The sequence below is a fragment of the Akebia trifoliata genome, chromosome 1, assembly GCF_017979445.1.
Source record: "Akebia trifoliata isolate Shusen 1 chromosome 1, ASM1797944v1, whole genome shotgun sequence".
NCBI lineage: Eukaryota > Viridiplantae > Streptophyta > Magnoliopsida > Ranunculales > Lardizabalaceae > Akebia > Akebia trifoliata.
In genome coordinates this window covers 16,272,213-16,297,918 of record NC_141375.1, presented here as the reverse complement: position 1 = coordinate 16,297,918, position 25,706 = coordinate 16,272,213, and the positions used below count along the sequence as shown (strand labels likewise).

Sequence of the window (25,706 nt, the reverse complement as noted above, 5' to 3'; positions counted from 1 at the left end):
AACATTTAAAAACTTTGGGTTTAATTACAAACTTTTTATATAAATATTTCAATAAAAAATAGCAAGGTTTGGTAGGACCCGGAGGGGGTCCCACCAAACCCCAGTTTACGAAAAAAAAAATGCTAAAAAATCTCAACGCAGGTATTATTGGATGTAAGCAGCGGGCAACAGAAATAACTTATGAAACCAAGATGTGTAGGATATAATTCATACTTCTAGTTCATGAATGATGGCAGCAGTACGCCAACCAGCTTTTGAAGGACCTCTTAGGTCACTAAACAGATGATCCCCAAAATATATCACCTAATGAAGAAAAACAAAACAATGTGTTAAAGACACATTTAGGGGCTAATCTTATAAAACCAAGGATACATTAAGAGAGGAAAATGTCTGAAGCCAAGCTCTTTCCCAAAGTTCATAAATTTCTCACTATCACTTTATTTTGGGGATCCCCAATTCCTGCTAATCTGGCATTTTCATGTGGGTGGCATCCAAAAAATTCCCATGATTAATCACCTGATTAGCAGAAAGAAGCAAATCCCCAAAATGTGTTTCATGTGAAAGTCATTAGCAATTCAACAGACCATTTGTCTATCCATTGCAAGTTCACAAGAGAATGTGAAGTCATTTACAAATTTTGGGATATGATGGGTGCCTAAAGTAATGGTGTCTGCTTTTGTGGCTTGTATGGTGTTAATGGGAAGGCTCTTGGGAAAATTATTGTGTTGGGACCTATAAAAGGAAATAAGCATATAAACCTTTAATGGCATATCTAGACAGACATCGAGGTTTACAACTAAATATGGAGGTCTCATGTAAAGTTTTGCTTGTTTTGGCCTGCCAAAGCTAAAAGTAATTAAAAGTCCGTTATTGAAAATCACACCCAAAATACAAATTGGAAGAAGCACTATCAAACTCAATTTATTAAATAAATTAAAAAAAGCTATTTTGGTAACCCAGGTTTGACAGTTATACAAGGGAAAGGAGCTAAATATAGTATGAAATGAGATCAACACTCCAATTGCACGCTCCAATTCAACCAAGGTTAGATGCATCTTTTAAGACAACTTCTCAAGTCCTTTGGAAGTGGAGGCAGACTCAACCAGCACAACTATATGGGTAAAAATGAAGAGACCTATCTTTGCAGATTGGAGAACTTTGTGGAAGAGCATACGAAATTGGCTAGAGGACAAATAATCTTCATTCATACATATGAAAAATAAATAAATAAAATGAAAACTACATCACAATAACAAGGGCACTAACAATTGGAGTACCTCAGTGCCATTCCACTTCGTAATTTGAAGGAAAGATTTAAGGCATCCATGGTAATAAACTTGCTTTGGAAGAAATGCATCCACCTTTGAGAAAGCTAAAGTGTCCTTCTCAATGTCATAGCAACTACAGGAATGTTTTTAAGGGAACAACAAATAGAAGACAAACACCAACAAAGTATTAGTATAATAAAGAATGGTTACCTTTTCATAGCTATGTTGTACTCAAAAATTTTAAACATATTATAAGTGATGAAACCTTATACTACCAACGGTTCATCAGCTAATTTCATTGAAGCCAACAACAGTGGGGTGCATATGACTTCAAGAACAAAATGGTGCACCATCGCAAAAACTAATCTATGACTAGGTACTTTTCTCTAGCAACAAAATATATGGCTCTAGACTCTCAGTTGCTTGGATAACAGAATTCAACACATTTAAGAGCAAAGGGTCCAAGAAGTACATTGTATAAGCAAAACATGAGGCTACAACACTAGTACCACCCAGAACCCGATACTTATGTTGATCTTGAAAAGAGTTAGACCTCAGAAACCCAATAGTTAAAAAAACCAACCATGGTCATCACGTTGTGACCTATAATAGCATGAAGTGCAATCCCCACAAACATAACCCACTCTAAGTAAATGCAAGCTAAAGAATAAGGTAAGAAAATACAACTCAAATTATGGAGGCTTTGTGACAAGCCTTATTGCTTCCCAGTTCCCAATTTGTCAAATTATATACAAAATTTCTCAGACGACTACAAAGTATAGAGATATTCCCAAATAACTCCATTACATGTTATTTGAGGACTTGAATAAAAAAAAGGCTACATAGTTCAATCCAATCATCAAGATCATACAAAACATTTTTTGAATCCCAAAAGAAATTGTGAAGGGGTTCCAACACAGACAGTAGAACTTAAAAATATCACAATTTGACTAAATGAAAACCGATGTTTCCAAATAGCATATGCTGTCAGCATATGATATGTGCATATGTTATTGCATAATAGCATATGCAATCTCATATCACTAAAAAATGGGGGAAAAATTACAATTTCTACCAAAAAAAAGATAGGTAAAGAGTTAGTGGTTTGCAAGGTGAAGTTGGGTTCAAGGGGTTTTAAACCTAGGACGTGGGAATAACACTCCATACGTCTTACCAACTTAGCTAGGTTGGCACACAGAATATATTTGGATTTTCAATTTCACTATAATTTATTATATTTGAAGGTTTATTTAGTTTGTAAGAATGCATAAACTCAAAAAGAAGGGGAAAAAATGAAAAAACCATGAAATATCGATTCTTGAATGTTGCAAAAATCCTTCAATTTTGATTCTTGCTTCTAGGCCTTAATGTGGATGATTTAGAGAGTAGAAGGCATAGAGAATGTAGTTAGATTATATGTGTGTATATATATATATGGGGACAGTTCGAGGGACGTGTTAGAAAACATATGAGAAGCCTATGTTTCTCGTGCGTTAGATATTTGAGAAAACAACGGTTGAGATCTACACTTGTAATTAAAAGAGACTTTACAGCTGGTTTGGACGATCAGACTGAATGACTGCATATTTCGAGACTGCATATTTCAGTATAATTCGGTCTTCATCCCTCTAAAAGTTTTTATTTAAAAAAAAATAAAAAGTAAATTTAAAAACAAAACATCACGTTTACTCTTTCATTTTCGTTCTCTCTTCTCCAAAGCTTTGACCTGTACATACATATATTTTTTATCCAAATTCAGTTTGATTCACTATCAAATGGGGAACTTTTTGGAAACCCAAATCCTTGATCTGGATCCTGAGCAATTAGATCAGGATGGATTGGATTTTGGGACTGATCTAAACCATTGACAGCCTAGAAAACCCTCCTTAAAAACCCACTCATTCACTGAATTTTGACATAGTTGAACTACTTTTTAAATCTTTATTTCCAGTATAACAAATCAAATACGTGATGTACTATGAACTAAAAGCATCAAATCTGTTACAAATTTATGATAAATGCATTGAATGTTTAGAGTTCGTCCTTAAGAGGAAGACGATCCTTTGGGAGAGCACTTGATGAAAAAAAAATGTCTCCATAGCTATCCCACACAACCCCTCTTTAGCAAAGATGTCATAGTTCATCCTTTATGATTTACTTTGTGAAAATTTATAAACAATTTGTCTCTCCATGGCTATCCCACACAGCCCCTCTTTGGGTTTTCTGTCGAGACGAATGGGTTGGGTTTTCTGTCGAGACTCAAGAGAAAGAGAGAGAGAGAGAGAGAGTTTAGTCGATCGAGAGAGAAGAGAGATGGTTTTCAGTCGTTCTGTCGAGACGAAGGGTTGGGTTCTCTGTCAAGAGAGAGAGAGATGATGTTAATTGAAACAGTGAGTTTATTTTTAAAAAAAAATAAAACGAGGGAGTTTTCTCTAAAATTCTATAACTTAAATTTTAATTTGGACAGCTGTAAAGTCTCTTTTAATTACAAGTGTAGATCTCAACCGTTGTTTTCTCAATATCTAACGCACGAGAAACATAGGCTTCTCATATGTTTTCTAACACGTCCCTCAAACTGTCCCTATATATATATATATATATAGGGTCCCGTTCAGCACCCTAAGCTTTACCACACATTTTAACAAACGTGTTTTGTCTTACATGGGTTAGAAGTTTTGGAATGGGCTGATTTTTGGTGAGGATGATCTCTATGGTGAGGAGATCATCTTCACCAAAAATCAGCTCATTCAAAACTTCTAACCTCATCAAAATGGTTTACAAAAAATGGACGGTCCACGATTTTTCAACGTGTAAACATGGGGCTAAACATTTTAGAATGGGCTGATTTTTGGGAGGATGATCTTCTAATCATAGAGATCATCCTCACCAAAAATCAGCCCATTCCAAAACTTCTAACCCATGTAGGACAAAAAACGTTTGTTAAAGTGTGTGGTAAAACTTAGGGTGCTGAACATTTCCCATATATATATATATATATATATATATATATATATATATCTGTTCAAGGGACAATAATTGTGACAATAATGGTGACAATGGTTTTTGTAAACCAATTTTGATGGATTAGAAGTTTCAGAATGGACTGATTTTTGGTGAGTATGATCTCTAAATCGGCCTATTCCGAAACTTCTAACCCATATAAGACAAAAACTGTTGTCACCATTGTTGTCACAATTGTTGTCCCTTGAACTGCCCCGATGTATACATATATATAGGGAATGCTAACGTCTAAGAACTCATGGGGACGTTAGCATTCTCCACCACATTCACTTTCCAATAATATCCTTGTCCATTTTGTCTATTAGTGAAAAAGACAAGGCATTGATTGTCAAAGCAGTTATTACAAATAAGGCATTTAAATCGAAAGACTAAAATGCCCTTAGTATTATTATGTAAAAGATAAGCATTTTTTATGTAAACAAACATTTAATATGTAAAAGACCAACATACCCTTGTTTTTTCAATAAAAGGCCATGGATTATTATTGAAAATTAAATGTAGTAGAGAATGGTAACGTCCCCATGAGATCTTGCTCATACAATGTGTTTTATATGATGGAGAAAGCCCCAAAAAATTTGATATACAACACCAAGCATATGACTGACATGGGAGGAAAAGGCTATAAAGGAGGAGAAACCGGTGTCATACCAATACCTCTTCTTTGTGTGGGGCTCAGCTAAGAGAGGGTAGGGACTTAATGCCCTTACCCAACGTTTCGATAAATATTCAACATGTTGGTCAATATTCACAGGACTTACGTACAACCTTTGATAACTGAGATAGGGGAGATTTATTAGGAAGCCATTGAAAATACAAAGGGGTTATTGACCTTTCGAAAGGTTGCAAAGGTAAGATGTTGTACAGTATGATTTGCAAGTCTGGAAATAATGATGTCTCTTGAATTAAAAAGAGTGGGTGAAAAGATTGATTTCCTTTTAGTATGTCTCTTAAGGAGGTTTGACAAAGAGATGGTGGATGTAAAGGTCGTTTTGCAAAGGGCTAACAAAGTTTTGAGAATGAATATTAGTGCTCATGTAAGCAAGCTCTCTAAAGATTTTTTTATGTTCTTGTTCTTATCTAAAAACAAGGCCTTGAAGACTTTAAGAGAGGAACACAAGACATAGTAATGTAGGACAACCTAGGTTTTATTAGGTTTAGGTTTGTTTCACTTTAGGAAGAGTGGGGAACACTAATTACATGGTGATCAAGAAGAAAGAAAAATTATAAAAAGGGTTTTATGCCTAAAAGGTTTTATTTGACCTTGTAAAAGATTTCAAAAAGGGCAATTGAGTATGTGAAATACAAAGTTTGGCAATAGGGTATTGTAATTAAATTTAAGAGTATAAAATTGGGTGGTTTGATGGAGGCAGAGTTTGAAGGTTGTAACTTAGGTTGTGGGTTTAAAATCTAAGTTTAGAATGAGTTTGGAAAGGTTTTGTCTCTACTAGAGTAGGTTTGGGTGGTTTCTTGTGACCCAAGAAGAGTTTGGTTGAACTGTTCTATAGGGCTCAAAAAGGGGGGGAAAAACAAGATTAAAAAGAAGATGATAGACTTACTATGAAATCACACCAATGATTTCCAGGGCATCACCAAGTCAGATTCTTCCCAAATCCAAGTAAAAAAGAAAAAACAAAAACTTCTTTAAAAAATTTATTCAATGTCTTCCTAAAACAATCTATTTCATTAGTTAAATAGAAAATATTAATCGCTAACAACCTAAAAGGACTTCAAACTTGTACTCGGAGGTAATTTTCCCGAAATAGAAATTTTCTAAAAATAGTAAAATTTTAAATTCAACAAAAACACTTCTACGAAACTTAAAATACCTAATATTAAACTTTTAAAACTAGTAAGCCTCAAAATAACCTAAAGACACATAAAAAAGACTCTTATATCCCTAAAACTCGTCCAACTCATTAATGGTTATAAAATCTACTTAATGACGGCCTATGATCTCTGATGATCCCTTGAATTAGACTGTTGACTTGATGTTCATCCCGCATTACATAGGTATTGTGTTTTTGGTGCTAGGCATCTAGAGCCTTGGGAAGAATGCTCTTTGGTAATAGAAAATAGTGTGCGGCAGTCTAGGGTGTTTAGCCCCCCATTCCATCCTTGGAGCTTACCTACCTTCCATTTTAGTAAAAACTTCCACGGGGGCACTTCGATGGTTGAAAGTACTTTGATGGCAGGAAATGCCTGGTTGTTGGGGGATGAGGGGGTCATTTTTTCTCAAAGATAAAGAGGATTCCTGTTGGATTAACCAACCTAGATTACTTTGTAATTTAAAGCTAATCAGTTTAAATATTACAAAGGTCAAACTTGCTCCATGAGTTTTCAAATGTAAGAGTTGATAAAAAGTAAGTAGATATGATGATGCAGTGCATAAGTTTGTTGTCTTCTAATCTAGACTTAGTGTTGCGTGTTAGTTTTCATTTGTTTGTTATTTTTGTTATAGTCAATTGTTGGAGTTAGCTAGTTAATAATTTTTTATTTCTGTTAGCAACAACGTGAAATAGTTAGTTGTCGGAGTTAGTTAATTAGTCTTGTTAGTTTCTCTTTAGTTTTCTTTTTATTACTTTAACTGTTCATGTAAGGGTAGTGTAGTCATTTCACTTGGGCTGTTACGTTTTTGTTTTGCCTATAAATAGTCCATCGAATGTAGTTGTAAATCAGTTTTTAGTTGAATGGATTCTAGAGAGAGAGAGTTTTCTCTTCCTACTTAACTTCTCTTGAAGTTTTCACACAAACTAATCCAAATTTTCAGATCTGATTGCATCATTTGGTATCCGAACAAAGAGAATTCAATCTAATTTAAAGAGAAGTTCAATCTAATTTCAGATCTGTTGAAGATTGCAAATGTTGAAGTTACAGATTTTCAGACTTGTTTCCAACTCCAGATTAGTAAGGTTGCTGATTTTTTTATTTGCTGAAGATTGCAGATTTTTTTTATTTGCTGAAGTTTGCAGATTTTCATATATGTTGAATGTAGCAGACTTTCAGATTTGTTGAAGTTGCTGATTTTTAGATATGTTTCCAACTCCAGATCTGTTGAAGATTACAGATTTTTTCAAATCTGTTTCAATTTCAGATTTATTGAAGATTGCAGATTTTCATATATGTTTCCAGTTTCAGATCTATTGTAATTGCAAAAAACTTCAACTCAGCTGAAATTTTAGATTTCCAGATCTGAAAAATTTTGGAATTCAACTATTGAAGATATGCCATCAGATGTTCGAAATGAATTGACAACCACGAGGACGAAATCAGTGTGGTCGGCAACATGTCAATGTAGCTATTAATCCGTAAGAAAATGTGGCAGCACAACATCCTAATCCATAAGTTGAGATGGAACTTCTTCATCAACAAGTTCAGGCACACCTTCGAAGACAATTTGAGGCTTTAACTGAAATGATTCAACGCCTTCAATCTCCAATAGAGCAACCTCAAAGGCCTCAAAGTCCTGGCTCTATGTTCAAAGACGATGATACTTCTAACTTGAACTCCTCTGGTTTTGAAAATTCTTTAGGGATGAATTGGAGTAGTAATTTCCTATTGGAGAATAGTATCAAATTAGTTCAATCGGAATTTCAAGTAGTCTCAAGGATGAATTTGATGATCGGATTAATACTTTGAACAAGTATTCGAGTATTATGAGGTTTTCGATGAGCGGATGGTGAAATTAGTTTTCATCAAGCTCATGAGAAGAAACTCCGCATGGTGGGAACAATTGCAAGTGAGTCGAGTTCAAAGATGTAAAGGGAAGATCAACGATTGGTGCAAAATGAAGAAGAAACATAAGGAGAAATTTCTTCCTTTCAAACTATGTATAAAGCCTTGCACAATCTTCAACAACATGAGAGTGTGTGGTTGAATAGACAAAGGAGTTCTATCAATTCGAAACAAGAATTGATTTGAACAAAATCGAAGAACAAATGATTGCAAGATATCTTAGTGGCTTGAAGGTTTCTATTCAAGATATCCTTATTCCACATGTTTCGGAAGAGCTTTGTCGGTGGAGAAGTAACAAAATAGGAGTATACCAAGGTATGTACAACAGTCCCAAGTAGGAGTATCGATAGATAGTCAAAAATTCGAATCTGATTCGAAATCGAATTCGAAAAATCGGATATTATACGAAAATTTTGGATATCGAATTCGAATTCGGGTAGTTTTATATATTCGAATCATTATCGGATACGGATTTGGATATTAACATTTTTTTTTATTGATCGATAAAGATGAATTTATTGATAAACAAGGATATTAACATTTCAAATCCGATAATATCCGATTCAAAATAATATATGATATATATTATTTTATTTGATTAATTTTTATATAAATAATATAATATATATTATTTTATTTATTTATTTATTATATAAATAATATAATATATAATAGTTTTTTTTTTAATAATGAAAAATCAATTTGGTAAGGCAAAAATTATGTTTTTTTATATACAAATTATTCGTATTCTAATCGGATATTATCCGATATCCGATAAGATAATCGGATTCGAATTCGGATAGAGTTTTAGAACATCTGTCAGATTTGAATTCGAATTCGGATATCAGATAAAAATTTCGGATTCGGATATTGTTGTATCCGAACTAATAAGCATCCATTGACAGCCCTAGTCCCAAGCAATGTTGTTAAATAGCATATGCGACCAGCACATGTTGTCCACATATGTGATTTCACACTTAGCATGCTTCAAAACAAATTGGGAAAAAATGCAGAAAATGCTAAAAAAATGCTGAAAACTTCTAGAAAAGGGCAGAATAAATTAAAAAGTGCTCAAATAAATCATAATTCCATTTCCATTCATATATAATAATAAAGACTAAAAGTAGTCAACAATAAGTCAAAAAGAAATAGTCATACAAATACTCAAAGAGAAATGCCTAAGGAACTAGATATAGTCATACAAAGTCAACTCTCTCAAGTATTGATGATGAATATTGATATTTGAACTTGAATCTTGAATTCATGATCAATCTTGAAGGTTGACCTTGAATGTTGATTCTTGAATAGTTGAATCTTAATCTTCAAAATCTTGCTTCTTGATAGCTTTCTTTGTCTTTAAGTCTTGAGAGTTGAGAATGAGAGTGACCTGAGTTGAGACTTGAACTTTGAGAGTAATGGGTAGAGTAGAGATTAAAAATTATTTATAATTATGTGAGTGTAGTAGAAAATATTATGAGATTTAAGATTTTGAGGTTTTGCGAGTAAGAAAGAGATTAGAAGGTAGAAGAGATGTTGTAAAAGGAGAGAGGATTAGAAGTGGGGTATTTATAGAAGAAAAGTGAATTTAAGCTAAAAAATAAAAATGAAAAATTGTGTGGACAATATGCCATCGCATACTACAGTATGCCATCACATACAAAGATATCCCATTGCATATTATGCAATGGCATGTTTTGGGTCAATGCAATGATAGCATATGCGATTTTTATTTTGAAAATAGCATATGCGACCGCATTTGACAACACTGGTCCCAAGGTGACTCTAGGGCTGGCAACCATTCTGAGTTGATACCAAGGTAGACAAGACGTATAGTATGAGTAAGAGTGATGCTGTTAGAGTTGAACAACCGGCAAATTCTATTCCTACTGCCCCTAATCAGTCCCATACAAATCGATTAGGACTCGAAATCAGTTCCAAGGTGGCAACTTCAAGTTCTAAAAATTTGGTAAGCCCGAGCACCAGTCTTCGGACTGTAGGAAGGCAAATGGTGCTCGCAATAAAGCATTTTTATTGGAGGAAATGGTGGAATCAAAACCAAATGAAGAGCTACCCATCTATGATCAACCTCCCAATAAGGACATTGGCCTTGATGGAGAAGAAGGGCTAGCACTCATGATGAGGAAAACTCTCCTTATTCTTAAGCATCAAAGTGAGGAAATTGTGAAAATAAAACCAGTAGAAGAGCTCCCCATCTAGGACCAGTCCCTAAATGAAGAGATTGGTGGAGATCTTGAAGAAGAAGCACTAGCACTCATGATGAGGAAACTCTCCTTGTTCCTAATCATCAAAGTAAGGGAGATTGGACTTTGCTACCAATGAAGGATAAAGTGAGTTCTAAGCCTCACATAACCACTTTGCTTACTGCCAAGAGTTTTATAAAGGAGTCTTGAATCTTGGTACATCTTTGCCTTGATTCCAGAAGAAGAAATTGTTGTTTCTGAGGTGCCAAAGGATGTTGAGGAACGGAGCAATATGCTAAAGTTTTCTCTCGAGAATTGCCTCTCAAATTCCCTTTTATGCAAGATATTAAATATTGTATTGATCTAATACCCAGTTCAGCACTTCCTACTAAGGAAGCTTATTGAATGATGCCTAAAGAGAAGGAGCTACAAAAACAGGTTGGGGCACTTCTGGACAAAGGTTATATTCAGCCTAGTCTTAGCCCTTGGGCGGTTCCAACCCATTTGACTCCCAAGAAGGATAGTACTTGGAGAATGTGTGTGGATTTGGCTCATTTACCAATTTTGAATAAGATAAACAAGGAATGGGGTATGGCAACATATATGAAGACTGCTCATGCTCAAATGAGGGCCAAAATTGAGGAGTCTAATGCCAAATGCAAGGCAACTGCTGATGTGCACAGACGAAAATTTATTTCATTAAAAGAGATCTTGTATGGACGATCTAGAGCAAAAAAAGACAACCACAAGGAAACTTATATGAAGCTAAATGCTAGAAAAGTGGATCCTTGCAAGGTCTTGCGAAAGATAAATGACAATGCTTATAAAGTAAAACTTCCTCCACATTTAAATAGTTCTAATTTCTTCAATATGAAGTATCTTGTACATTATTATGCTGCTGACGTGGGCGATACTGATGCTACTCCAACTTGAGGACAAGTTTTTCTTTAGAGGGGAAGTCTGATGCAGTGGATAAATTTCTTGTCTTCTACCCTTAGTGTTCTGTGTTAGTTTCCATTTGTTTAATATTTCTGCTATAGTTAGTTGTTGGAGTTAGCAAGTTAATTAGTTAGTTAGTTGTTTGTTATTTCTGTTAGTGACAATCAAAAATAGTTAGTTGTGGGAGTTAGTTAGTTAGTATTGTTAACTTCTCTTTAGTTTCATTTTGTTGCTTTAAGTCATTCATATAAGGGTAGTGTAGTCATTTCACTTGGGCTGTTATGTTTCTGTTTTGCCTATAAATAGGCCACCGAATGTAGTTGTAAATCAGTTTTTAGTTGAATGAAATAGATTCTAGATAGAGAGTTTTCTCTTCCTACTTAACTATTCAACTTCTCTTGAAGTTTTCACACAAATTAGTCTAAATTTCCAGATCTGATTGCATCGTATGAGGAAGGTGTGAGTTAGAGAAGATGCTAAAATTGCAAGGGGTTTACCAAATCTTTTCAATCACTTGTTCCCAAATAGATTTTGCCCAATGATCCTCCCCCAGTGGCAAGCCAAGGTAAAACAATGAAAAGCTACCCACTTTACAACCTTGAATTTGAGCAAGACCACTTATGTCACGAAGAATTTACACTCTATACAATTTTTCCTTTTTCCATATTTATTGCTAAACATGAGACAATCAATGCAATAAATTAACCCTATCAAGTATCCAAGTTGATCGCTTACACCATCCACAAAATGAGTGTATCAGTAAGCTGCAAGTGCAACACCATGATTCGTTCTTTATCAACCAGAAAACCCCCCAATCTACTCTAGATCCACCACTGTCGCAGCCATCTTTCCCAAAGTCTCCGCCATTAAAAGAAACGGAAAGGGGGATAATGGATCTCTTTTACGCGAACCCCAAGAGCTCCAAAAAACCCATTGGATTGCTATCAATCAGGGTCAAGAAATAAGTAGAGGAAATACATTTCCCGGTCCATCTTCTCCACATCCATCCAAATCCCAACCTACCCAGCGTACAATCCAAAAAAACTCCAGTTTGCATGGCCATGGGCCTTCTGCATATCTATTTTGCACACTGGTTCAGGCTTGCCTTCCTTTCCATTTACCTTTTTCCCTTATTGTGGTATATGGATTAACATTGATTGATACAAATTATGAGTTTATACCTTTTTTGTGGGAATTTTCCCTCCAAAAATATTATATATATATATATGATATCTTGTTTATAGATATTTGATAGATATCACAATATACCCTATCTCCTTCATTATTCCATTATGTCGAAATAGTTACTTGTTCTAAACCAGTAAATATGTTGTCTTTGAGTCATCAAATCTTATTTAAGGGTTTGTCAAACCCAATAATTTGTACCCATGTTAGACATAAACCCCCATATACCCACATCCATGAAACATAGCCAGATCAAACACCATTACATAATGTTGTTTGATCTAGGCTATGTGACCTAATTACACCATTAGATAATGTGTTATTAGGTTTCACACAAAGATAATTGATGTAATTATACAAATCATTCTACTAATCGAAAAAACAACATTAATTCCTAGGTCAAGAGAAACAAAAGCACATAAAATCTTCTATGTGCACGCATAAAACATGTAAGGCAGATGAAGTTCATACCGAAATGGGTGCTCTGATGTGTAAAAAGTTGGCTTATTAGCTTTTGCAATCACAACGTCAAAAAGATCCCTCCAAGAGTCATTGTTACCCATTGAATCCTATTAAACATTTTGCATAAACTTGCTCATAAATCGTAGTACAGTTTCAATGTAACCAAGAATAATTATCAGAAATTAAATTAACATCAAATCTTTAAAGAAAACAGCTCACTACAAATTATTATTTTTGATAAGATTGAGATTGATTAATAAAATAAAATAAAAAGGGAGGTCAAGATGAGCATCTAAAAAGGTATAAAGCAGAAGAAAACTAAGAAAACTCTAAATTACAAACCAAAGCCCATCTAACAAGGATATCCTCCAAGAAAACCACCTTGAACACCTTAAACAACTTTTTCCACAAGAAAACAACTCACAACAAATTATAAAAATAAAATAAAGTAAAACAAAATAAAGAAACCTCCCTTCAATTGACTGTTATTTAGGGAAAGGGGGGGGGGGGGGGGGGGAACCAATATTCAATTAAGGTAAAATGTGTGCCTTATCAAAGATATTGGATTAAATAAGTTTAAAATTTGTACTTATGATTGCACCAACCCAAGTTTCTTAATCATTGAAAGAGATTCCAACAATATATTGTATTAACTTATGGGATGAAGATTTCTTGAATTTTGGGGGTTCCGTTTTGAAGATTTCTTGTTCATGTGGGAGAGATTTTGTAATGGGTGATTTCAGTTTGGGGTTGCTTTTGTTCTTTTTTGTTTTCCGTGTCTTGTTTTTTCGCTGGTTCTCTTTGAGGACTCCTTCTCCTCTTTTCAATAAAATTGTTCGTTATCAAAAAAAAAGAAAAAAAAACTTCATGGGATGAAGAAAAGATAATGATCATAATAAATCATAAAGGAGATTCACAACATAGTCGTAACTCCGTGAGTTCAAATATCTTGTTTGTTGTCATTCCTCTGTGAGTATTGGGCGGATTCGTTCGCTAAAAAAGGGGTAGGGTGTCAATTTCTTAGTAGTAATAATTTTTTTTTTTTTTTTTTTGATCGATAAAGATAATTTTATTAACAAAAACCAACGAGGGGGGTCGAGGAGACCAACCCAAAACAGAAAAAAGAAGCAAAGCAAAAAAATACAACAGCCCAACAGGACCAACAAACAACTCTCACGACAAAGAGCAAACCATATCCCATCTCACAACAAAATCTTCGAAGAACACCCCTCTAAACTCCTTATTAGTAGGGGTAGTATTGTTTTTTTTTTTTTTTTTTTTTTTTGTTATTATGTTATGATATATAGTAGATTGTGCTGCTAGGGTGGCGTCAATTTTGACTTCTCTTATGTTTTTCCAATCCCATCTTCTTCCATTCTTCTCCTCAAACTCTTAAATCTAGATGGAATAAAAGCAAATCATAACAGTGTGAATCTCTTTTTTTCTCCTTTATTATTTTTACTCCTTCTCAATTGATTTGTAAGAAAATCATATTCTTCTTGATCTAATTGAAGGTTAATGATGAGTTTGTATCTAATCCTCCATGTTGAGGTACGATTGTAGTTCTGGTTGCGTGTAAATCCTTATGTGAGCTAATCTAAGGAGTCCTTGACAGTTGATATTGTTTTCAGGTAAGTTTTGTAATTCTTCCATTTGGTGAAAGGTATTTGCAGTATTGTTTGGGCCCTAAAATCAATTCTTCAACCACTTTTATCCTGTGATTTCATCAGGAGAGATTTCTTAGAGTTCTCTACAGTTTTTGCGGGATGCAATTTCACCAAGAGAGTTTTCTCTCAATTTTTTGAAGATTTCTCACAGATCTTGGCTATAAGGATTCGTGTCAAGGAGATTTTCTGCTAATAGAAAATCGATAGAGAACCGCATCCAAAAACCTCTGAATCCCACGAGTAAAACGAAGGGGAGGACTTGAAAGAAAAATAAAATTAATTTTGTGAGGGAAATGTGAAAAAATCTTGGAGAAATTTTACTGCGTTCTCGTAGTTGATTTATAGAGTAGAAAACAAATACGAAGATTTCTCAAGACTTTATAAGGCTTCAGATGACTTCCATCAAACTTAATGGAAGCAATTACATTCAGAGATCTAAAGCAGTAAAGTGTTTTTGAAGGCAAAAGGAAAACGCAGCCACTTACTAACAAATAAGCCTACTTCCAAATATTTGAATGTGATAGATGTACGAGAGCAAGAAAATGATTAGATCGTGACATAGCTATGAAATAGTATGGAACCAAATTATGTTCTTGGACATCGCAAAAGATGTATGGGAACAGTGAGACACATGTATTCTGGATCAATTAACATCACCCGGATTTATGAGCTCACAACGAGTACTTTTCTATGCAAGAAGATGACAAGACCCTAGAGCAAGTTTTTGCTTCTATGATGTGAATGCGTGAAGAACGTATTCAGTACCAACATATTACTAGCAATATTAGCATGATGCAGGAAAAAAGTGAAGATATGGATGTCATTCACATCCTCTCCTCTCTTCAACCAGAGTGTAAGGCAATTAGATCTCAGATCTTGGTAAAGAGAATCTTCCATCTCTTACAGATGTTCTCTCAACTTAAGAGAGCCACATTATCGGATAGAGAAAATGTTGGTGGTGATTGATTAGTTTTAGCAGTTCTTAGAAATCACGAAAACCAATATCATAGTAGATGAGTAGTAGGAGATTTAGGGGGAGGACGAGGTGGAAGTCGTGAAACCCATAAGAGCACTCACCGTGGCCTTGATAGAGATAAGTAGACTATTGCTAGGATTTACATGGTAAATCCCCTGATCATCAGGTTTTACCATCAGTTCAAGATTCAAATCATACACCTATTTTTACTATTCTAACCAACTTGTGCACCTGTCTCTTATTTTTTCAAGGAAGAGTATGATAAACTCATTGCATATTCGGTTCCAACTCAATATCCAATTCCATCTTTAGTAGAATTACTTGTTACTCTTCATAAAGGTACTCGTTCTTGTGTTACTAAGCAACGCATTGCAAATTTTGTCTCATGATTCATTGTCCTTTGACTATTCTTTGTCTTTTGTTTTTATTCCTAAGTTTCACTAGTATCTTTATTTTATCCGCGGAGGACAACAATGGAAGAAGAAATAACAACTCTTTACAGTAATTGTAAGTGGACCTTGTTTTTCTTCCACCTAGAAAGAAGGTAGTAGCATGCAAATGGGTACATGTTTAAGTTCCATCCTGATAGAACAGTTGATAGACTGAAAGCATGGCAAGTGGCAAAAGGTTATACTCAGACATATGGTATTGATTATGCAAAGACTTTCTCTCCTATAGCTAAGATCTCCGTAAGAGTTATTATCTCTTTGGTTGTAACGTTTGGGTAGCCTTTGTTTCAGCTTTTTTACATGTTGATTTATAAGAAGAGGTGTATAGAGCAACCACCTGGTTTGTTCCTTAGGGGGGACGTAGGTGAAGTGTGTAAGCTCATAAAAGCACTCTATGGTTTAAAACAATCTCCACAAGCATGGTTTGGAATATTCAATGATGTTTTGGAGTTTGGGATGTCAAGGTGTAAAACAGACCATCTGTTTTTCATTTACATTTGGTTTGTGGACGCATTCTATTGGTTGTGTATGTACATGACATTATTCTGACAAAGGGTGGCATTAATGGAATTGAGAAGCTGAAATCCTTTTTACAGCTTTAGTTTTATACAAAGGACTAGGGCAGGTTGCACATTCAACTAGTGATATTGGTTTCTCACAGAGAAAGTATGTCCTCGATATACTAGAGAAGGCTGATTTACTGGGTCCAAACCTATGGATACTTTCATAGATCCAAAACAGAAGTTAATTGTTGATCAAGGAAACGTATTTGATGATCGGTAAGTACAAGCAATTGGATGGGAAGCTAAATTATCTCACTATTACCAGGCCAAACATTTCATTTGTTGTTAACATTGTCAATCAATTCATGGAAACATCTAAAGTTCCTCATTGGGTAGCAATGCAACATATTGTTAGGTACTTGAAAGGCCCTCTAGGGCGTGGTTTGTTGTACAATTCTTATGGTCATTCTCAGATAAAAGGGTATACAAATGCAGATTGGGTTGGTTCCCCTTCAGACATGAGGTCCACTACAGGATATTGTACGTTCCTAGGTGGTAATTTTCTGACATGGAAGATCAAGAAATAGTTAATTGTTGTCAAATCCAATGTTGAGGCACAGTATAGAGCTATGTCACATATAGCTTGTGAGTTAACCTGGTTGAAACATTTTCTTCAGGAAATAGGCTTCTCAATAGAGACACCTATGAATCTCTTTTGTGATAACTAAGCATCCATACACATAGCTTCTAACGTGTGTTTCACAAGATAACAAAACATATTGAAGTTAATTGCCATTTTGTTCAATGGTGAAGTTGTTACTCCCTATGTGAAGTCCAAAGATCAGTTAGCTGATTTGTTTACCAAACCATTGGGTTATGATCTATTGGTTATATTTGTAACAAGGTGGGATTATATGATATATGATATATATTCTCCAGCTTGAGGGGGTGTGTTGAGAATGCTAAGTGTTAAAGGGTGTTTTGTGCAAGAGTATTTTTGTCATTTCATATTTTCATATACTATAAAGTTACAGAGGAGACGCTCTTCTCAAACCCTAATCTACACCAGTTTACAAGAAAAATTATAGAAAACAGTTTTAGGCCCAAAAGATTTTATTGGTAATTGCAAAAGGTTTCAACAAAGCCAATTGGGTATGTGAAATGCAAAGTTTTGCAATAGGGTGTTATTCTTAGGTTTAGGTGTATGAAATAGGATTAAGTTGGATGAAGAGATAGTTTTAAGGTTGTAGATTAGGATGTGGGTTTTAGATCTATGTTTTGAATGAATTTGGATAGGTTTTAGATGCACAATGGGTAGGGTTGAGAGGTGTATAGTGGCCCAAGAAATGTTTGCCCAGGCTGATGTCTCATAGATAAACAAAATAAATAAATAAATAAATAGAAAATGGATTGAAAAAAAATATTGAATTACCTTGGAATTACACCAAAGGGTTCTTGGCATCACACCAAAATGGCCTAACAACAAATCCAATCATTGGAAAAATCTTAATAACAGAACTGTAAAATTTCTATTTATTCCATAAACCAAGGGAAATCAATTACAATAGCCATGTATAGGCTCTCACATATTAAAGTCAAACCCTAATCCCAACATGAATTATACGTTGAACTTTTGGGCCTTGAAATGCAAACCCCATGTAAAACTGATCCTCTATTAGTATTTTGGTCATAAGTTCTCAAAACAAATTGGATTTGTAAAATCTTAGGCTCATTAAATAGGTAACTAAATAACCTTTCAAATGACACAAAAATCAGTATAATACGACAAATTTCCCTCAAAATAAAACCAAAAAAAGCAGATGAGAATAGTACTCAATCTTAAATCAAACTCCTAAAATAATCAAAAGACTACTCAAATCTAGAAAATAACAAATCTAACTAATCCCAAAAAAATAAAAGCGATAAAAAAAATATTTGTACCCAAACAAGCAGCAACCTAAATAATTACAAAAGTGCCATTAGAACCCGTGACTATGGACTCAATTTGCATCCCGCATTGAAAAGTCAGCCAACCATCTTTTGATTCACTGTCTGCATGCCCAGATTGTGTGGGGGGTTTCTTCCTCACCCTATTAGGCCCTTTTTGATTACTCCGAAGTATATAGTGGATGCCTTCGTATTCTGGCCTCGTAATTTTTTGGAAGTAAAGGGAGGATTCTATTAGAGAATCATCAATATGGGATATGTATGGAAGCAATGAAATCAGAGAACGAATTAATGCCAAGAATGGGGATTCCAAATGTGTGCAACGCTAACGTTCGACTCCAAATTGATTGAACTACAATTATCGTATCAGAGAACAAATTAATGCCATGATTGTATCATTATTTTCAAATAACTCTATTTGTCAATATATACGTAAATGACCCAAACAGCAAATTCCAGAAGACATGAAACTAAATAAAGAAGAAAACCAAGTTGACTACAAAGATCATAGTTTGCATTTGTATTGTAAACAAGCTTAAATGAGAACTATAATGATATGGAAATCACCTCCAACATAAAACGCATCCCTCCATCCACAAAATAAAATGGAGAATTAGTCATCAGGAAAAGTTTCTTCCCCTTTTCCCTTAACATCTTCAGAAAGCGTAACACTTGGCCCTGAAGTAGTCACCAATATGATATTGAGTCTACAAGATACAATTTAACAAAAAAGACCATAACATTTTCTAGACCGGCTTTCTCTTCAACAGTTAAAGAACAACTAATATCAAAATTTATGCCCAAAAGATGAGATGGTCGACCACAGAAACAAATTTCTCAAAAAATCAAATAAAGAAAGTAAATCCAGCACCAGAAACACTCACATTTTTTACAAGGTACCTTTGTGGATCAGAAAGAATTTCTCTATGAACCAAACCACTTAGGTGAACATGCTGAATTGCACGATTTACATCTTGATAGATGTAGCTAGCATCAAACTCCAACTTAGCATCAACAAAATGTTGAACAATATCTGCAAGAAGGCATGCCTACACAAAAGAAGATCTAATGTTGTTAAGGTGTTAAAAAAGAAGACCAAGAAATGGAATCTGATCCAACTAACAGGATTGAATAATATCTGAAAACAATTCTTCTTTGAAGCCCTTATTCATGGTTGAATAATGCAGCAAAAGGTGAATTCGAACTCCACATTACATCCAATGCAATAAACTTTGAAAGGAAATTAAAAAAATCACAGAAAAATGAAAATCAATGTGCTTCATGAAAGAAGCTCAAAGTCAAAGTGAATGAAAACTTGCTCTTGCATCTCTGTTTCATAAACTATGAACATGGAGTTGATTTTTGTGCAAGACGGGACATGTGATTCCCTTGATGAAGAGGAATGTCTTTCAAAATTACATGTTAAATTTTTGGACACCCATATACGCAAAGTATTTGTCATTCAATATAGTTTTGAGTATTTGACCACAAGGATCCCACCATGTGCATCTTAGACATAAGCATAACCAAGGTTTACATGACCACCATAAAAAAGGGAAACAACGTATCTCCTTGACAAAAATGGAAATATTATATAGCAGCACAAGATATGAAACCACCACATATAATAGGAAGTAACCAAGGTTATATAGATTGTAAGAACAAGGGAACACAACAATAATAGAATATTACCTCGCTAAAGCAAAAGAAATCCATCAGCCCAACAAGTCCACGTGCTTGATCTCGGCCAATATGTCGTGTGCCATATATTTCTTCTATTTCTTTCTTGTTAAGCTGTATGTCAATATGAAAAGAAAATGGTATGAAACAATGAGATTGTCTAGGATATTTTAGAATCTAAGAATTTTTAAGTAACAAATAATGTTCAAACTTCAAATACTTAAAGTCATAGTGAAAAGAGAATAGTTGTCTTCTCACATGACCAACCTATTCTTTCCAGCTTAAACATCTTTGAGGCATTACTTGCTGTAGTCTGGCAAATCAACAGCCTAGCAGTGACAAAAGAGTCAATCCTATGTCAACTATTTAAGTTCTCTTTAACTTGTATAACCCAAAGAGCCTGATGAACATTTTTATTCTTGATAAAGAACAAGTAGTTCTTGTAAAATTGATCATTATGAATACAATAAATATACGTTTTATAAAGATGTAAGGTATCATTCAAGGATTCCATTATACATACAAAAAAAAATGTTTCCATCCATGGAAAGGAGATGGTCTCCCCATTAGAATGAAGATGATCAAGCTTGTATTAGTCTACATGCTTTGACCACCGATAAATTCATTGTGGAACAATACAAGCTCGACTCCATTTTTTTTGTATACTAAGCAAGTATTCATCAATCATAAAAAGATCCAAAGAAAAGGTTGCTAAATAGGAAACAAGAAGCAGAATCCGGAAAAAAAAAACAAGAAAACCAACACATGATCCACTTATGGCACAAAAACGAGTCGCATCAAAATACACCCAGCAACACTCCTCATGCCATTAAGGAATCTCACCAAAAGGCTCCAAAGATTTCTTCTTTATATATATATATATATATATATATATATAAATAAAGAAGAATTAATTATAGATAAAAAGGGGAGGTCGAGATAACCAACCCAAGCACAAGGGACTCACAAACTTAAAGGCTCCAAAGAATTATACATCTAGCTTTACAAGTTTTGACTCTAGTATTCGCTCAAGTGAAGGCACCATCCCGGTGTTACCTATTCTACTGTAATATCTTTTTTTCAGTCGCAAAGGTTGGTTTTGGCAAGAGACCTACCAAAATACTTTTTTTAATTAGTTGCCAAGAAACTCAGAAGGAGACGTCACAAAGAAACACAGAAGGAAACAACAGAAATCACTTTCATTGGACAGAAAACTACATCCTCTTTTATGTAAATGAGGGCTCTACGTTGTTTAATTTTATGGAAGGTTGAACAAACTCATTGAATGAAATGCAATTCCAAAATCTTACCAATCACGTGAAAAATGCCATGTCATTAATCACAAGGATAACTCATAGAATTCAGCTACTAATATTCTTTCAATCATTATTTTGAATGGGTCAAGGAGACCCCTTACCTCTTTTTTCATTAGATAGTTGATAGAAGTGCAAGGAAAAACCTTTCCTAAAATTGCTACTTGGGAGTTAAAATACCATCCAAGATATTATTCTTTATTTTGTTACTTGACCAATAAAAAAATCCTCACCATGGACCACATCATAACAAAAAGAGTAACATTTGTAAACTTCTACTTTCTTTGCAAATCAAGTGGGGAATTAGTCAATCATTTGCAAATCCATTGTTCTTATGCAAGGGAGGTATGGGCTCATTTTCTACCATTATTTTAAATTTATCGATATTTTCCATATTCAATCATATCCATATTTCAAAGTTGGCATATCAAAGCATCCATAAATAAATAAAGATTTGCTTGGACCTTAACCATGTTTTTTGTGTGTTGGGGAATCTGGATGGGGCAGAACAGTAGGGTTTTTGAAGGGAATAATCATTCTCTTCAGGAGGTCCTTCTGTCCATGGTTGGGCTAATATTCTTTTAGAGCAAAATCTTTAAGGAATTTAATGGAGTCTTTTTGAGGATTTTTATATTTTAATATTTATTATGTTCAGCTTGAATCTTTTGTATACCTGCTCTCATTTTTATATTTTTATTTCTATTGTATTGAAAGCAGACCAACTGGGCCTCCTCTCTTTTTCAGTATCATTAATAATATAAAAAAATTACCTATCAAAAAGAAAATGTGAGCAAGTACCTCACATGACCCTGAAAGAAAGCAAAGAAATTAAAAACATACAAGACTTCCCCGCCTAAGCATGAAGCTGTCAAATTTAATGGCATTAAATTCCCCCAAAGATAGAAGTCCAATCACTTGTTTGCATCTTTATTGCAAAATGTAACCATAACACTCCTTCCAAGTGGATAAAAGATGAAGGTTTCTTAATTTATACTGTTTGTTTACCAATAAGCACAACAATCATTGAGATAGTATAGATAGTGATAACATGGCATCAAACAAACAACGTTTTTGAAAGTACTGTGGTTCTTTTCGTTCAACCATTATCCTAGAGTACTTAACTCTTCTACTTCAACTGCATCAACTGCAAAACAGAACATCATCAAGTGGGGGATGACTGTGATGTCTCCTCACATTTGGGTCACCAAACCTTGACCATATGCCATATGGAAGTATTACGATTCTACCATACCTCTCTTTGAAAGCATTTCATTTTGCAACTATTTTATCAAATTCAAAGGACCTAGTGCTTAAGAGGTATAGTGATACAACTACCAATCTTCAAAGAAAGCTTCCAACTACTAAGTATCGTGTTTGACCTCCCTAATCATTTGCCCCACTCAATTGACTCTTCCCATTAGATGGTTGGAGCTTGTAGTTGAAAGTATCTTTCCCTCATAAAATGTATCAGCCAATATGCCCCTTCTAGTAAGTATCATGCATGTAACAAAAAAATAAATTTAAGGAATTAAAGTTAATCTTTACTATTATAATGAGAGAAGGCGAAGTACAAGTGGTTCGACACCAAATTTTGGATCCCACAAATGCCCTCACCTTTACATTTACACTTAATATAATCAAGTTCATTTTATTCAAAAGCCAAGAAAATTGAAGCCCACCATCCCAGAATCACATGGTTAGTTATGAAAATTATAAAAATATCATTTTTTATTATGCAATATTCACAAACCCTTTAACAGTGTTTTAAATTACAGACAAACCATATTGATACATATGCCTTTGCACATGCCACCTTCTAGTTTGTTATAAAGATCAATATCTAACATCACATATCAGTATATTTTTATTAGTCATTATCAAACAATAGTTATGTTTTTCAATCTATATTTTCATCTGATTTGAAGGGTCTCATTCCATCAGCTAACCAAGAAAACAAACCAAGATTTTGAACCTCTGTTTCAAGTACTTGAGCCCAAAAGCAAGTTGTTTAAGATGAAACCGCGTAGCTTACAATACAGATAATTTAAAGGAACCCAATTTTAAGACGGATTATTCACGAAACAATATGAAAATAAAAATGAAAAAGAGAAGTTTTGATGGCACGGACGGTACCTTTCGACGCCCAAAGAAACAACCATCAGGCTCAATAGACCCAAAGAAATCAAGCTTTAAGAGACATCCCTTCAACTTATCATAATATAGGCCTCTGATCGGAAAGGCCGGATCATATTCAAATTTCAAGCAACTCTTGGGATATCTAAGCTGACATAATCCCACAAACAAAATTCACTAAACTTTCCATAATTCCCTAAATCACAATAAACACAATACCACCATCATACTAACCTCATTCACGATATGCTGTTTTGCGAGATCATATATCAAAGTCTGTAAATATGTAGAGTAATGTGCCAACGTATAGTCATAATCAAATCCATAAACTTGTATATTGTCCAATTTTAGGTTCTTATTGACGTATATACCTAAATTCCACAAAAATTTATATTAAAAAAAATAATAATTAGAAATAGAAAATTTTATGATGATGTTTCATTAAATTAAACAGAAATGAACAAAAAACAAGAAATTAACCTTCTGGATTCATTTTGGGCATTTCTTTAAGAGCTTCAGGGATCTTGAGAAAACTCTGTTTGGCAGCATTGAATTCGTGTTGGATTTTCGCGATCTCGTCTTCGAGAACCTCGACACCTTTTCCTGATTCATATTTCAAATCTCCCTCGCTCGATGGTATTCGAGCACTAAAGTTTCGAAAAAATATTTCGACTCCGAATCCTGGATTCGATTAATCACAAATATTTGTGTGAGAGAGAGAAAGAGGGATAGAGAGAAGAAGAAGAAGAAGAAGGTGACCTTCTTGTATTACTGACGAAGAAAAGGTTGGTCTCTGCAGGGGCAAAAACGTAATTATGAGTAAATACGACGTTTACAGAAAAACTATTATGTCTGAAAAAATATGGATCAAACATAATTATTTTTGTCTCCGAAAATAACTGAAGAATATGAAAATAACTGAAGAATATATATTTATTGTCTCCGAAAATAACTGAAGAATATATATATATATATATAAGAAAGTGAGAAAAAACCGGAAAAGAGGAGTAGAATGGACGAAGAAGCCTTCGAAAAGAAGCCATTGAAGAAGAAGCCATTAGCTATTTTTAGCTATGCATTTCGCATCTAATCTTTAGGGTTTCTGTCTGCGATTCTTTCTTTCTTTGTTTTTTTCACTGTCCTAATTAGACTTTCACTCAAATATAAGGAAGGCAACTTCATCATGATTCCTAATATATATAAGAGGTGTTTTTTTTAGTCGTGCTTGGGTGAGACAAACGGAGACACAAAGGAGACAAAATGATGTGGTGTCAAGCGCTACCGTAGATGCTTTTCCGCGAGATACAATTATAAAGCATCTACGGTGATGTGTGGGCCACCAAATCATTTTTGTCACCTGTGTGTCTCCATTGTGTCATTCCATCATTTTCCTCCTTTTTTTTTTTTTTTTTTTTTTTTAAGTACTTTATATACCCATATACCTTGAATATTATTTCTTTCTAAATGCACCCTGACTTTTGGCGAGTTATCTTAACATATGATTCCTTAGTGATAAGCCCTTATATCCTTAAATTATTTTTTTTAATGTTGACTTAGATTGTACTTCTTATCCTTAATCCTCCTTTTACATTCATTCTCCTCCATCCAATATTATATCTCCTTTGTTAATTAAATAGATAATTGGTGTGTTTCTTGATTAGAAACTCAATCCATTGAAATGAGATAGATATAACTCATTTTTATTTGATTTTCTTTTTTTTTAAGAAATGAATGCAAAGGGGAGTTACTCAACACGTAAGTTACATTTCAAATAACTAGTCATAACATGCACAATGAATCATTCTAAACATCTGTGTTGATCGTGTATTAAAAAGTGATTTAAATAGAGTATCCTATCAACTATTACAATAAGACTATATAATACAAGCAATGATAGTGTGGTCTATAAGAACGTTGAGAAATCACGACTAATCTTACAATCTTAATCATGGCAAAATGAATGTTTCAATACATAAACAATATGGAAACCCATATGTTATTTTCTGATTTTGTGGCATGTTGATGCATGTACCACTTTTGGGTGATTGTTTAGCCAACTCAGGATGACCATTGATCAAGACCTTATACAACGGATTAATCATGGAGGTCAATCATTCAATGACTGTAAATAAATAGTGCACATTAAATAATTCAGATGCAGTGCCCCTTGCATCCAAATACCATTCTTGTAAACATGTGATCCTCAAACATCCCTAGTCTTCCACAACAA

General features: G+C 34.2%; 1 protein-coding gene across 1 annotated transcript in view; it reads right to left on the bottom strand.

Moving 5' to 3' along the window:
* LOC147410778 (HAD-superfamily hydrolase, subfamily IG, 5'-nucleotidase) overlaps nucleotides 1-24,641 on the bottom strand; it is a 30,837-nt gene extending 6,196 nt beyond the window's left edge. The window contains exons 1-11 of the mRNA XM_086440023.1: nucleotides 24,472-24,641; nucleotides 24,236-24,269; nucleotides 23,957-24,157; nucleotides 23,711-23,847; nucleotides 23,477-23,626; nucleotides 20,043-20,144; nucleotides 19,235-19,399; nucleotides 18,918-19,028; nucleotides 12,818-12,915; nucleotides 1,278-1,401; nucleotides 214-303 (exon numbers count right to left, since the gene is read on the bottom strand). Of these exons, the coding sequence (XP_086296149.1) occupies nucleotides 214-303; nucleotides 1,278-1,401; nucleotides 12,818-12,915; nucleotides 18,918-19,028; nucleotides 19,235-19,399; nucleotides 20,043-20,144; nucleotides 23,477-23,626; nucleotides 23,711-23,847; nucleotides 23,957-24,157; nucleotides 24,236-24,269; nucleotides 24,472-24,534 (1,275 nt within the window). The 5' untranslated portion in view covers nucleotides 24,535-24,641. The remainder of the gene's footprint in view (nucleotides 1-213; nucleotides 304-1,277; nucleotides 1,402-12,817; nucleotides 12,916-18,917; nucleotides 19,029-19,234; nucleotides 19,400-20,042; nucleotides 20,145-23,476; nucleotides 23,627-23,710; nucleotides 23,848-23,956; nucleotides 24,158-24,235; nucleotides 24,270-24,471) is intronic.
* Between the last annotated feature and the right edge of the window lie 1,065 nt (nucleotides 24,642-25,706).